Here is a 14901-nt window from a genome sequence, read left to right as displayed (position 1 = left end):
AGCTTTACATCTGACATGTTATCACACAACCTGCTGCTGCACAAAGCTTATCTGAACCTTAATCTCCACACTAACACGTGGTCTTCCTGAGTGCGGTATGCTCAATATCTGCTACGTATATCTGCAGATATGTTGGCGCGATCTTGTAAGAGTCGTTTATCTGCACCCTGCTGCTGCAGAAGACCATCTACTAAGAGACGACGAAGGTGACTTCAGCGATGCATCCTTAGTCTAAAAGGGCTCCGAGTAATGTAAGGAAAACCCCACATTTTAACGTTTAATTTTTCAGAAAAGCAGATTTGTTGTTGGTGTTGAAACAATTTGTGTTTCTTCAGGAGGTTGTGACTGTTGAAAGCTAGTCCTCGTGATTTACATGGAAACACAAGTCCTCTTTACACCTTTCATCACTGGCGTAGTTAAAACGATAGCTCATCCGCCCATGTCCGAACCGTGGACACTTTTCAGTGTTGGCTTATTTGAGCGGTTGCAGCTCGTCGTGTTGCGCTTCATCTCCAACGGATCATCAGCATCAGAAGAATCAGCACAGCTTTTAGCACATGTGGTAAACGACGACGGCCTTCAGGACTGTCACTTAAACACTCGCTTAACCAGGCAGGAAGTGTGAGATAACAGATCGCGATGGAGCCGAGCTGAACCCACTTTATCGTAAAAGGTGTCTCTGGTGGTATCTGAAACGCCGACTCTCCGCCCGGCTTTCTGTGCCCTCACCGTCACCCACCCTGTTGTGTGGAAAACTTTAAGAGTGCACAAAGCTTTCCGTTCTGACTTTGTGCACATGCGAAGTGGTTGTGTGTCTGGAACATAGAGACCACGCCGTGCCACATGCAGACGCTGCACGGAAATTAGACACCACCTTTTCGAAACCACGACTAAAATGCTTTTCGCCTTTTGTCACCCACAAAGTGTCGCAATCTTGCATGTCATAAGAGGCAACGCCAACGACCCCCAACACACACACACTACTGGATTTTTCCTTTTGAATAACATTTCCAGAGTTGATTCTGGTGCACTGTCGTGCACCAGAATCACACTCTTCGAATTCACATCCCATTGAAATACACTTGATGTCCAGAGGCCGTCCACGTGTCCATCCCGATTTCGTTTGTCGCTCGTCAAACACCTTTTACAAACAAAAAGCAGCGCTCCACTCCTTTGTATGTACGGAAACCCAGAGAACTGAACAAAGCTGCCCACTGATCAGTTTTAATAAGGGGGGAAACTTCACACAACAAAGAATTTGACAGAACCCATCTGCTAAACCCCCCCCCCAAAAAACAACAACAAAAACAAGGAAACCAAATACAGGTGAGGAAAATAGTCAAAATACAGCTGATTTGCAGAAAATATAAAATATAATTTGATGATAAATGTAAAACTGAATTCAGTTTGTCAGACAGTAAAAGAGCTCATTCAGCTCACACAACCTCCCCTGTTCACCTGCCGAAGCGCAACAAACCGTTTTATAAATTATTTCCGTGACACCAGCTGGGCCCACGCGTGTCCATGGCTGTGTATATCTATGTGGATAGAGTAGATAAGCTGCTGTGATAAGAAAGTACATGTAAAAATACAAAAACCAGAGGTGGGAAGTACAACTCTTGTTACAGTACTTGAGTAAATTTTTCCCTGTAATGGAACTTTTTTTTTTTTGCATAATAAAGTCACAGTACTTTTACTTTCAGTTGACTTATAATGAAATATTCTTAGTTGTTTTCATGTTAACCACAGAGTAAAATAATGTGACTTAAGCCAACCTAATGGATAAATGACGAATTTGTTTGACTGCGTCTTAGCATAAGTGTTATTGATACTGGGTGTTTTTTTGGAGATTTACATTGGCAAAATTGGTTTTCAATGGTGTAGACCAGTGTTTCTCAACCGGGGGTCCGCGGACCCCTAGTGGTCCGTGGTGTAATTGCAAGGGGTCCGTGAAAATAAAATATCTTTAAAAAAAAGATCCTATGACATTTATAGAAATAGGATTATTTTACTCAAATGTGACTGAGACCTTTACCTACCTAAACTATAAAGGGTAACAGGACTTTTTTCTCTAATTACATCTGTTTCACAAGTGTCATTTATTGTATTTTAATAAGAGATCTCGCTCCCGTTTGCATTGTTAAAAGTTACTGCGTAAAAATTCTGTTGTTACATATATCTGAAAGTTACTGAATACATATTCTGTTTTGTTACATATATCTGAAAGTTACTGCATAAGAATTCTGTTTGGTTAACTATATCTAAGTTACAACTGAAAGCTCTTATTTTTGCCCCAAAGAGTGAATAAATGCTATAATGCAATTTAAAATGCAGTTTCTACTGTTTCTATCAAATTGCAACCCCCCTCCCCCAAGATCAGGTGGAGGGGTCCTCAGGGTAGATCAAAAATACGCAGGGGGTCCAGGACCCCAAAAAGGTTGAGAACCACTGGTGTAGACTATGTCAGATAAATAATACTTTTGGAGCTGTTTGTTAGTAGACATGAAAATAACAAACTCCCAAAATAGTTACTCGAGTAGTGGTTCACTAAGAGACTCGTTTACTCCCACATGAGTAATGTTCTTCAGTACTTTTACGTGTACTCAAGTATATTTAAAGCTGCAGCGCTTTCACTCGAGCGGTAACCGCCGGTACTCTTCTCACCTCTGACGAGTACAGGAAGTTAAAGCTTGGGCGGAAATAGAAGGTGAGAAACGGCTTAGCAGACTCTTTACAGCCTCCCCGTTTGATTTGAGGCGCAGCCCGTCTCTCCGCCGTCTCCCACCCTTTTTGCTTTGCGGGCCGAGCTTCGTTTCGCCATCAGACGTCCGAGTCGCGCCGTTCAAGCCGAAGTCCTACGGGTTGCCATGGTGAACTTGGCGCAAATCGCGCGTGGCGCTGACGGTCCCCGCAGGAAGGCCCGGCAGCCTACGTCTGCACACTTCCTGTGACGTCAAACACGAGAAAATAAAAAAAGAGAGACGAGATGATTAAATAAAATAAAACGATTAAAAAGATAATAATAATAATAAAAGATTTAGAAAATAAGATTGAAAATTTGTACAAAAATAAAAGATGTAAAGCATTAAAAAAAAGAATACAAAACTAAAAATCAAATGTAACCGGTTATTTTCTTGCCCGGTGCGGGATTCGCTACGGGGTGTACTGCACCACATGGCGACATCACTAACCGCTCGGCTAAAGGGTCAGACCCATTAACTAGGGACTAACGTGTCTTATTAGTAGTTTACAGTCGTCACCCTCCCCGGAAGCGCGCCCTCGCGCTTTGTTATTCCCGCGCTCCGAAGAGACTTCTGAGGATCTGCACACTTCCGGATCCCACCGCTGCCGCCAATGTAAGCGGTTATTTTCTTGCCCGGTGCGGGATTCGATACGGAGTGTATTGCAGCACAAGGCGACATCACTAACCGCTCGACTAAAGGGTCAGACTCGTCAGTTAGGGACTAATGTGTCTTATTAGTAGTTTACAGTAATAAAACCTATAAATCAAATTAGAACTGTAAACTAGTAATAACACACATTAGTCCCTAGCCTACGGGTCTGACCCTTTAGCCGAGCGGTTAGTGATGTCGCCTTGTGGTGCAATACACTCGTATCGAATCCCGCACCGGGCAAGAAAATAACCGGTTACAGAAATAATAAAAGAAAAAGAAACGAGATGATGAAATATGAAAGATGTCTTGGGAAATAGCGAGGGCCTATAGTTTAGTCTGCGGCGTTGCTTTACCTGCGCGTTTGCTGGCTTGCTGGTCCTAAATCCTGTTGGGACAAAGGGACACGCGTCAGTGCTACGCCAACACGAGCTCGAGACCCTACACGTGACCTCATACCGTCACGCCGTAACTCACCTTTACGCTCGCAGTAACACAAACGGCTAATCAGCGTCGCCAGCAAGACCAGCAGTGCCGTGCCCCCGCAGATGGCGGCATAGGGCAGCCAGGGCAGCTCTGCAGCCTTAGCTGCGTTCGGAGAGTCGGCGACGCGTGGGGCGTCTGCGGTTGACAAACAAAACACAAAAACAAAATCAAATCAGAGCGAACAAAACCATGCACGTTCAACCAGCGAGTACGGTCGGAAACGGAGTGTGTTCTTACGTTTGGGACGGATGTGAATCCTCCGGTGGGAATCTGTATACAACGATAGACAGCAGACGATGTCAAACTGGTTGGTTTTTTTTGGCACCGAGGCAGAAGTCATGTCAAAGCAGTGGCGTCCCTAGACATTTTTCATAGGGGGGGGGGCAAATGGGGCCACTGAAAATCTTGGGGTGGCACACCAAAACCAAAAGCCATGACTGAGTTTCGGGAATTCTGTGATGCTGTTGTAGTGTACTGTATAGGCTAGTTGAAAACTGTCAATATGAGAGTTAAGAAAAATATATTATTGATTTAAATGAACAGCACCTAATGTAAAATATCAGATAGAAGCATATTATGCATAATCAGAAGCATATTCTGCATATGCGACTCGTGGCTGGGGGGGCAGCGGGGGGGGGCAGGGATAGTATCAGGGTGGCCGTGGCCACCCCTTGCCACCCCTTGGGGGCGCCACTGTGTCAAAGGCCACATCCGGATTACTGACCTGAGACCGAGACGTTGATCCAGTGGCTGACCGCAAGTGGCGTCTTGGATCTTCTTAACAGGCATTTGTAGAGGCCGTCGTCATTTACGGAGACCTCTTCGAACTTCAGGCGCGACGTCCCTTTCTCCCAGAAATCATCCCGGTCTAGTTTTATGACGACGTTGGGATCGTTTTGGATTTGTTCACATTTTGTGTCCACAAGTTTGCACCAGGTGACTTTTGATGGTTTCCCGCAGAGCGTCACGTTGCAGCTGATTCTGAGTCGTTGATGTGGGACAGCTTTCCAAACTGTGCCTCTCTTGACACTCACTACGGGGTCACATGAAGGATGGAGAGCTGCAAGCGTGAAATTAAAAAAAAATGTCTCAAATGATAATCTCAACTATTTGATTCATAACTTGCTGTCAGTTTTTTTTTTACATTTTACCCCCTTTTTCCCCCAATTGTACTTGGCCAGTTACCCCACTCTTCCGAGCCGTCCCAGTCGCTGCTCCACCCCCTCTGCCGATCCGGGGAGGGGGGGGGCGCTGCAGACTACCACATGCCTCCTCTGATAAATGTGGAGTTGCCAGCCACTTCTTTTCACCTGACAGTGAGGAGTTTCAGCAGGGGGACGTAGCGCATGGGAGGACCATGCTATTCCCCCCAACCCCTCCCCCCCCTCCGAACAGGCGCCCCGACCGACCAGAGGACGTGCTAGTGCAGCGATGTGGACATGTACCCACATCCGGCTTCCCACTCGCAGACAGCGGCGTCGTAGTGGGGGGGGGGCGACCTACCAGGGCCCAGAAGGGGGGGGGGTCCCGGGAAGCCTGGAGTTAAACGTTTGTTTTGGTTTGCAAATTTTTATTTCTAACTAACTAGCGTCATAACTTCAGTTAAAATGGGCTCAATACATCGGTTGAGGGACTTAAAGAAAATAGTGGAGGCTCTCTGAGGACCCTCTCACCCCTTACAAAAGGTGCAAAATGGTTTAGCATCTCTCAGTGTAGCTCATCTAGTCCTCTCGCCAGTGACTGCTGATACAAGCACAAGCACAGAGTCATGTGTTTCCCAAAGAAAGCAAAATCTGGGTTCCAGAAAAGAAAAGAAAACAAGGAAAGGGGGAGAAGGCAAAATGAGAGAAAACAACAGTTGAGTAATTTCTTCCTAAAGCAATGTGAGCTTGAAGCTTTTAAAAGAAAGGTGGCTAGCTAACTCCTACTACCACAGGTAGGTAGCAGCTAGCTAGCTAGCTAACTCTTAACTCCTACTACCTGAACACAGTAGGAGTTAGCTAGCTAGCTAGTACTGTAGCACACGCAGTTTTTTCAATCACTACAAGAGTTAAGTTAGGTTAAGTTTAGGTTAGGTTACGTTAAAATAGATTATTGTACTGTGATTGTAAATAATACACAGTATGCTAGAACTCAAAAAAGTGATGCATGAGAGACAAAAGAGGCCCACAGAGGCTGCTTATGTATAGGGCCCAGAATTTTGTGCTACACCCCTGCCTGCAGACACGCCCGATTGTGTCCGTAGGGACGCCTGACCAAGCCGGAGGTAACACGGGGATTCGAACCAGCGAGTCCCATGTTGGTAAGCAATGGACAGAATAGACCGCTATGCTACCCGGATGCCACTTGTCATTTTGAACCGTTCTCAGCAGACCTTCTCACAGCTTCTTTTGTTCGTTGGATGACAATCTGCACATTAAGTTATCTAAACTGACAAGGTTGTCATGAGTTTTAGATACGTGAATCGGCTTTGTGTTTGTCGAGGCTGCGAGATGTAAATCCTCATCCTTGGCAGCTAATCTATCCATCTAAAATAACTGAAGCAGGTAGATCAGCATGGCACATCATGAAATGTATATCATTCGACGGAAAAAAACATAATGAACAGCCTTAACTTTACCATTTACATGGATGCAGAGGTTTGGTTGGAAGAAAAAGAGCAGATGGAGAAGATGATAAAATCTGTGTCCGTCCATTGGGGCTTTCTGATGTGTCTGTACCTGAAACGTTTCTCTTCGCTGTGTGAACAGTAGCCCCGTGACTCGTCACCCCCACATGTGGTTAACCAACCTTCCTACAGAGACTTATCTGTTAACTCACTTTGTCTTCACTCCTGCACACAATGGAAACGCCATTTATAGGGCACTGCCTTTCACATTTACATTTTCTGAACAAAGGAGATTTTTAAAGGGCTTTTTTTAAAGGCTTTTGCAGTTGCATGGTCCCTACTGAGCCCAACATATCAGAGTATCTAGCCCAGATAGCAAAATTGCTGTGGCCCAGACCCATCCCACACCCGACACTTCATCCGGCCCACATACCATGTGGAATGATGGCACTCGGGCGGTCCGCTGCTGTTTGCCAGATCTGGGCCAGAACCAAGCCATAGCAATGCCGCATGTGCCACATATTTGCCAAAGGTGGTCCATATTTGTTTTGTGATTTTTGGGCCATATTCACCATTTACCACACGGGCCACTTCAGGGTCACATCCAGATTACATGTTGCCCAGAGCACTGCATCTTTGCCAAAAAAGGCCCACATGTGATTTGGCATATTTGGGCCATATTTGCTATTCTACATGTGGGCCACTTCAGGCTCACATCCATTTTGTCAGGGCCAGAGGAAGGCCATCAGTGCCGCATCATTGCCTGAAGTGGCCCACATCCGGATCCTATCTGGGAGAGGTCTTTACATCACCATGGCGAAAACCACAGGTTCATTTTCCTAATTCAAAACAGCATCTCCAGGTCACGCAAACGTGTCTTTGCAAAGCAGGTGGATTTATTCACGTGCATTTTAAAGTCTAGCCACCATCATGGTTAGCATTGATTCTCTATAACGTGTGCATTAATTTAGTGCCTCGTTAAGTGGTCATTGTAAATCTGTTACCATTTGTCTATGCTGTCCACTCCAAACCTATTGCATGTCCATCAGTCCCGCAAGAGGGCTATTTCCTCTGCTGCTCTTCCTGAAGTTTCTGTACTTTCTTTCCTGAGGTTTTTTTTCCCCCTGCGGCGCTTTTATTCATTTGAATCGAGGGTCTAAGGACAGGGGTTGACATACACTGGCACCTATTCTGTTTTGATCTATTGAGAATGTAATGTGATTGTAGAGCCCTCTGGGACTGAACAGTGATTTAAGGCAACACACTGAGCCAAAATATTAAAACCATCTGCCTAACATGCTGGAGATTATCCATGTGCCGCCAAAACAGCGCCGACCCACTGAGGCATGGACTCTACAAGACCCCTGAAGGTGTCCTGTGGTATCTGGCACCAAAACATTAGCAGTAGATCCTTCCAGTCCTGCAAGTTACGAGGTGGAGCTGTCGTGGATCGAACTTGTCAGTCCAGCACATCCCACAGATGCTCAATTGGAATTGAGTTCTGGAGAATTTGGAGACCAGGGCAACACATTGAACCCTTCCACAAACCATTCCCGAGCAATATGTGCAGTGTGATCCTGCTGAAAGAGGCCACTGCCATCAGGGAATATGAGGAGATGTACCTGGTCTGCAACGATGTTTAGGTAGGTGACACGTGTCAAACTGACGTGAATGGCCAGGCCCAGGGTTTCCCAGCAGAACATTGCCCAGCCCATCACACTCCCTCCGCCAGCTTGTCGTCCTTCCACAGTGCATCCCGGTGCCATCTAACGGCACACGCGTGCACGGGCATCCACGTGACCTAAAATAAAACGGACCAGGCCGCCTCATTCCATTGCTCCAAGGTCCAGTTCCGGCGCTCACGTGCCCATTGGATGTGCTTTCAGTGATGGACAGGGGTCATCATGGGCACTCTGGCCGGTCTGCGGCTACGCAGCCCAATTGTGCGACGCACTGTGCATCACACGTAACGATCGTTAAAACGTTCTGTGACTTGTGCCACAGTGGACCTTCCGTCGGTTCGGACCAGACGGGATAGCCTTCATTGCCTTCGTTGCCCTCGTGCAGTGGTGGTTGTGCAGCTGTGATCCGGACCCCAAAATGGCGGCGCTAAAACAGTGACGTCACAGGGTATCTGTGAATAGGTCGTTTGTACAAGCGGCTCATTACGACCTGTAGTTACGTTTTAAAGTTAAGCGACCTCTGGCGGTCGTGCTGCCAATAGCAATCTTGGTTACTATACTAGGCGGCGAAACAACACAACAATGCACTGACCGCATATTCTGTTGTTCTCAATGTGTTTTTATCACTATTTACTGACTACTTACCTTTATTAGCCTGTCTATCAGGCGTTGTAAAGAGGATGTCAAGCAGATAAAAACCCACAGCGCACAGAGGCGAAAAGTATCCGTGGCAAATCTCCTGCCGCCGGTAGGGGCGCTAATTTTAGGAAATTCTCCTGTGGGTCGTATTAGAGGGTATACGACCTATGTGGTCGTATGAGTTGGGGGGACTTGTACAAACGACCTATGGGGTCGTTTTTTGGTGGAGGACAGTCTCAGGTTAACACCGTTAGCTGTTAAGTCATCATTGATTCGAGAGCCCGGAAACGGGCAGAATCAGCACCCCCCCCCCACACACACACACACACACACAGTCTTGTTTGAAACTTTCCCCACAGGCCATCTTTATCTCTGAACCCTTAACAGTGCAGGAATAGACACGTATGTAAATAGGACACTGTGGGGCAGCACGGTGGCCCAGTAGTGAGCACTGTTTGTTACCTCACAGCAAGCAGGTCCCGGGTTCGAACCCCAGACCGTCCAGGGTCCTTTCTGTGCGGAGTTTGCATGTTCTCCCCGTGTCTGAGTGGGTTTTCTCCGGGGGCTCCGGTTTCCTCCCACCATCAAAAAGACATGCATGTTAGGGTCAATACTCCTGTCTGTGCCCCTGAGCAAGGCAATGGAAAGAAGAACTGGAGTTGGTCCCCGGGCGCCGCAGCTGCCTTCTGCTCCTGTACATTAGGACGGGTTACATGCACACAACACGTTTCAGTGTGAGATTACGGTCTGTACAGAGGTACAGAGGCAAAATAAAGTGGCTTTCTTCTGGCTTCCTTTGTAAGCAGCCCCTTCTGGTCCAGCCCGCCCGCCTACTCCAGTACGATGTGCACTCCCTCTTCAAACCACGTACGCAATGCAAATGTTTGTGCAGTACAAAGATATTATTGTAAATGAGCGATTCTTCAGTTTGGGGCGCTTTTGAAATTTTGAAAAAATAAATTTCTTTAAAATCTTTTTTTTTTCTTCAAAAGCTCCATTAAGTGGTCTAGAACAAATATCTTAGCATAGCTCTGATCGTCCAACGAAATAAGTTTGATATCAGCAGAAGGTGATGATAATGACACGTGATGGTAATGACACGTGATGGTAATGACATGTGATAGTAATGACACGTGATGGTAATAAGTGACGATAATGACAAGTGATGATAATGACACGTGATGGCAATGACGTGATGGTAATGACACGTGGTGGTAATGACACGTGATGGTAATGACGGTTTTCACTTTTTGGAGAAAAAGTTGGCAAGTCTTGGACTTGCTAACATGTTAGCTAGCATACAGTGTTCAATAAATAGACGTGAATAAAGTGAGATTTCTTATTTCTGAACTAAAACGCTCAGTTAGTGACTTGTTTGGTAATGACGCCTAATAACCATCCTGTCATATCAGGATGTATCCATCTTCACAGTACATTTGTGCACATGAAAACGTCACGCTTCTGCCATGACTGCTCACGCGCCTCTGGCGCGTCTCGTTTCCATGGCTACCACATTGTTGTTTGAAAAGCGTTACTGCGCTAAAATGTTGGGTGTGATGGCGGTGACAGGTGTATGGGGAACATCCATATTTAACTATAAAATGTGCAAATTGCACATATATAAACCATGAGAGTTTGAAATATGTCTTGTTAAATTAACGTGAGAAAATGCAAAAGTACAGCTTTAATGAATTTAACCATTTCTGTTACTTTATTGTGGAGGGGAAGTTAAAAGTCTGGGTTGGGGACAAGCCCACAACAGGGACATTTTGGCACGTTTGAACTTTCAACATACTGAAAAAGTATTAAAATGTCATCACTGAGACACACATCTTTTTTTTTCCATAGCCAACAGAACCTAACTCGAACAAATACAAATACAATAATTGTTTTTTTTTTTTAATCGTCCCCGGGGACAGAAAACCCCCCTTCATTGAAGAATCGCCCAGATACAAACACAGCCGCTGCGTGCTGTAACGTTATCTTTCACAATGACCTTCATCTGGAAAGTGCTGCTTTACACTCTGCTCGACCCCACTGAGTATCACAGATGGACGCCATGCTCTTGCTTGTGTACAGCGTATGCGTTGCACCAAGGCTGTCGCAACAGCGCCATCGAGTGTTTAAAAATGGAATACGTTTAAATTTTGTATCTGCGTTATGTCGCCTCCTGCTGGTTACGTGTGTCGGTTGCACCCATTTCTACAGCGCCGAGAGGTCAATAAAAAATGAGTCTTGGAAAAGTTCGGCAGAGCGATCAGAACATATTATGGTCACACGCGTGATATGCTATTGCCCCCATGTTTAAAATATGATATCTAATCGTGTGTGCACGCGCGTGCGTGCGTGCGTGCATCTATTCACATCGGTTTCTCCCCCCCCCCGTGCTTGGTAATGCGCATGCCCACGCGCGGAAACGACGTGCATGTGCAGCATTGTCGCTCGCGTATCTATGCACCACGTCATTCACCTCTGCTGTCAGAGCTATCTGTTCAAGCTGAGCCGTTGCATGGAAGTTTGTTCTGTTCAGCAAATTTGAAAAAAAAAACACAAAAAAACTGTCCAGTCACATCCTGTCGTGTCTGACGACTAACACAATGATTTCGTGTCAGTCGTTCTGCCTGGAAGTTGGTGCAATTGCTGCTGGATGTGGGTCCACTGTTAGATGGTTAATTAATACTCTGTGAAAAGTATTCTGGAAATTCTCCTTGATGTGGTAAGACGTGGTGAGACGTGTCACGATGTGACTTCCCCATCAACAGACTGTTTAGTCATGCAAATGACATATTACAGCAACAGGAGCGAATGGCTGCCTTATTGCAACGTTGGACTGAGGGGGTATCAGGTTGGTCTATGCTTTGTTGTTTGTGTGTATATGAGTGTGCGTGGGAGGGGGGGAGCGTGTGCACACTAGAGGCTGTTACAAACCACAAGGTGCAGGAAATCAAAATATCACTCAAGCCCCCCCTCTCTCTCTCTCTCTCTCTCTCTCTCTCTCTCTTCTGCTCTCTCTCTCGGCAGAGAGCTCAGAGTCCAGCGCAGTCAGGCATAAGGTTGTCTGAAGCTGCGCCTTCAAGGTCTCCATTGCCAGCCCGACGCTGGTCGGACCAACTGGCTGTGGTGGCCGACAGCATCTGACGAACACGGAGCCAGCTGGCCACGCCATGGGAAACTGCACCGCGAGGAAAACAGGGTGAGCCATCATCACCACATAGGCAAACAATGACACACACATACACACTAATACAAATATGTACACCTCGTATCCACCCACTTGCTCAATAGTACAAATTTTCCACTATGTATAAACTGTACGTGACGCAATCCTGACTGTGCGAGGGTCCACGCGAGGCTGTGACGCGCAGCACGCAGCGGCAGAACTCGGACCGGAAAGTTGGTGCCAAAAAAAGAAACGCCGCGAACCGCTTATTCCGATAAACTCGTGTTGCCTTCGGACCCTATGAGGAAGCTCCGGTGTTGGGATAAGAGGTCCGTGTTGCAGCCAGCATCAGCACACTGGTGCACACTGGCGCACGAGAGGCGCAGCCTCTTCGCTCGCAGCGCATCAGGTCCGGCTGTGCGTCCGCAGCGTGGCCGAGCTACACAGGCCCTCCGGTGAGGAGACCCCTCACCCAGGGGCCCAAATCAATAAATCCTGTGCAGACGCGGAGCACCGCGGCTTGCACATGCATGTAAATTGTGCGGCGGCGCGAGCTGACGTCTGCTCAGCCGTCCAGGAAATGCCTCGGCGTGGTCCTCGAGGGCTCACGCAGAAGCGGAAGACCCCGGTAGGAAATGTGGTGCAACGCAGAAGCAGCCCGCCGCCGGGGTCTGCAGGAAGTGCGTTACACCGAGCTTTACACAGGCCTGTCCGGGAAACGTCTCACCCACTGACACGAGGTCCGTCACGAGTGGTGGGTTGCATTGCTCATCATGCATTTGTGTTCACTGTGTGTGTTTTTGTGTTTTTTTGTACCTTTCCTGTCAGGAAAAAGACAAAGGCACAAGGTAATGCCACAATATATTAGCTCCTCTTCACCAAATCAAGTACAAGAAAGAAAGAAACACAACCCTCGCTTCTCAACTTTACATTTGTGCATTTTCTTCCTCAGGTGACGGCGGCGGAGGGGACACGTGTGACACGAACGCGGGCAAGGTACGCGCGTCCACGTCGCTGCCGTCACAGGTCGCTCGCGCACGTGCGCGCGTGCGCGGCTCCCGTGACGGCGGCGTGACTGAGAGGTTATTGTGACGGCCCCCCCCGGCCGGAGACAGCGGCACACTGTGTGCCGGTAAATTTGGTTGTGTGTGTTGTGAATTTGCATGCTGGGTAAACACCAAAAACGACCTCTGAGCTCACAGAGAGAGAGACTGCGGGTCTATTCGGGTTATCTCTACATATCACACCCCAAACCATAACCAAAACCTTATCACCGGGGGGGGGGTGCATGTCCGCCTGTGTCGCACTGTGGGCTGCCTGTGTGTGTGTGTGTGTGTGTGTTTGTGTGGGCTGCCTGTGTTAGTGTGTGGGGGGGGGTGTGGGGTGCAAGGGTGACAGCGGGGCCACTGTATAAAGGGATGAGCTGATGGAAAAAAACTAATTTTGGGTGCGTTTCATGTTGTGACAGGAAGTTACGCCAGCTAGAGAGGATGTGATGTACGCCACCATCAACCACAACCACGCCAAGAACCTGGGCGGCAGCAAGACCTCGGTCACCGATAGCCAGTGCGACTACGCCACGGTTAAATTGCCGCCCGATCTCGAACCTGGACACGAACTTGAATCCGAGACGTCCAGAGAGGAGTGTGCAGACGATTACGTCCTCATGGGGTGAGCTAAAGACAATATGAAGGGGGGGGAGGGGGGGGTGTCAGGTGGGATGTCTGTCCCGTACCGCACTAACATATAACCCACCGTACCAAGTGGACTAGCAGGTGGCACCGCCGAGGAGGGAAGGGTCCTGTGTGCCATGACGCGACAGGGACTTGTGCAGACTTTCCGGCGAAGCGCTGATCTGTGCTCTTTGCTCTTGTGTGTAGAACTGATGACCCAAAAAAAAAAAAAGCAGCTAGCTGGTTGTGGAAACATCTAGCATTTCCAAGCAGTTTCCCCGCCACCTGTGAGGCGGGCCTGGGGGACCCCCCCCCCGAGGACGGCTGTGGGGGGTCCCTCCCTTCGGAAGATGAGTCTCCTGACACATCTGCCGTCCCAACGGTGGAAACCCCAGCTCAGAAGTGTCGCCCCATTGGCTCTTACAGTGACAGTTTTACTCTCACAATCCCCTAAGACCCCACTGGGAGCGGCGCTGTCATGCCAGTAGTCCTTCTAGACTTTTCTACCAGTCCCCTTCTTCTTTCTTTTTCTTTTTTTTTATTATCTGGTGACATATTTCCATTTTGATGCAGGCGTTTTAACTGGTCCTGACCGGTTCGCACAGGACCTACGTCGCCCTTGTTAACATAATGTTAATGAATATTAAAACTTGACTATGAGCTGATCTATGTAGTCTGGTTGCTCATCATTCTGGCAGGTCGGTGGCGTCCGTCTCTGGAAGGTGGCGGAACTGGACGGCCGTGGGAAGCAGCAAGCGAATTGCTTCATTTGTAAAGGTCAAACTTCTAAAGGCTGCTTCAGAACGAGTCCGGGTGATGTAATCGCCGGCGTGTGGCAACATGTTCTCAGTAACTGACAGAAGAAGAGCCGGGACTTCTTCATAAGCTAGGCCTTTTTATCAGCGCGTGAGACAAACCCGTAATAGATGTGGTGCACAAACGTTCGTTTGGGAGGGGGTTTTTTGTGTGGAGGCTGTCAGCAGTACGTATGTACAACACCCACATCCACGTCTGAATCTGCACATTTGAGCATCCTGGAAAAGTAACAGCTTTTCCATCGTTCCCTAGCATCTGGATTATAAAGCAGGAACGATAATTCACCGTGGCAGAAATAACCTGGGCTCAAATTTGCATTTACCACACGTGTCATAAAGGATTTACAATTTAACCACCGCTTCGGTGTTGCAGAATTACAGAAAACTGTCAAAACAAATAGAAAAAATTCTTTTACTTCAAACACATTAACTCCCCCCCCCCCCCC

General features: G+C 47.6%; 2 protein-coding genes across 2 annotated transcripts; one reads left to right on the top strand and one right to left on the bottom strand.

The window, feature by feature from the left end:
* Positions 1 to 184: 184 nt before the first annotated feature.
* Positions 185 to 14328, top strand: si:ch211-214p13.7 (uncharacterized). The gene is made up of 6 exons (XM_056289485.1): positions 185 to 251; positions 11829 to 12000; positions 12796 to 12815; positions 12920 to 12963; positions 13436 to 13638; positions 13848 to 14328. Exons 2-6 carry the CDS (start codon positions 11972 to 11974, stop codon positions 14092 to 14094), a joined length of 543 nt encoding a protein of 180 aa, XP_056145460.1. The 5' UTR covers positions 185 to 251; positions 11829 to 11971; the 3' UTR covers positions 14095 to 14328.
* LOC130120765 (B- and T-lymphocyte attenuator-like) lies at positions 1292 to 6574 on the bottom strand. The gene is made up of 6 exons (XM_056289486.1): positions 6499 to 6574; positions 4603 to 4938; positions 4116 to 4148; positions 3870 to 4013; positions 3749 to 3780; positions 1292 to 2945 (listed from the first exon to the last, which is right to left on the bottom strand). The coding sequence occupies exons 1-6, from the start codon at positions 6572 to 6574 to the stop codon at positions 2856 to 2858; spliced, it is 711 nt and encodes a 236-aa protein (XP_056145461.1). The 3' UTR covers positions 1292 to 2855.
* Positions 14329 to 14901: the final 573 nt, after the last annotated feature.

Source organism: Lampris incognitus, chromosome 11 (assembly GCF_029633865.1).
Source record: "Lampris incognitus isolate fLamInc1 chromosome 11, fLamInc1.hap2, whole genome shotgun sequence".
In the NCBI taxonomy this organism is placed as follows: Eukaryota; Metazoa; Chordata; class Actinopteri; order Lampriformes; family Lampridae; genus Lampris; species Lampris incognitus.
The sequence above is the reverse complement of the archived record's forward strand: the minus strand, read 5'-3'. Positions and strand labels throughout refer to the sequence as shown.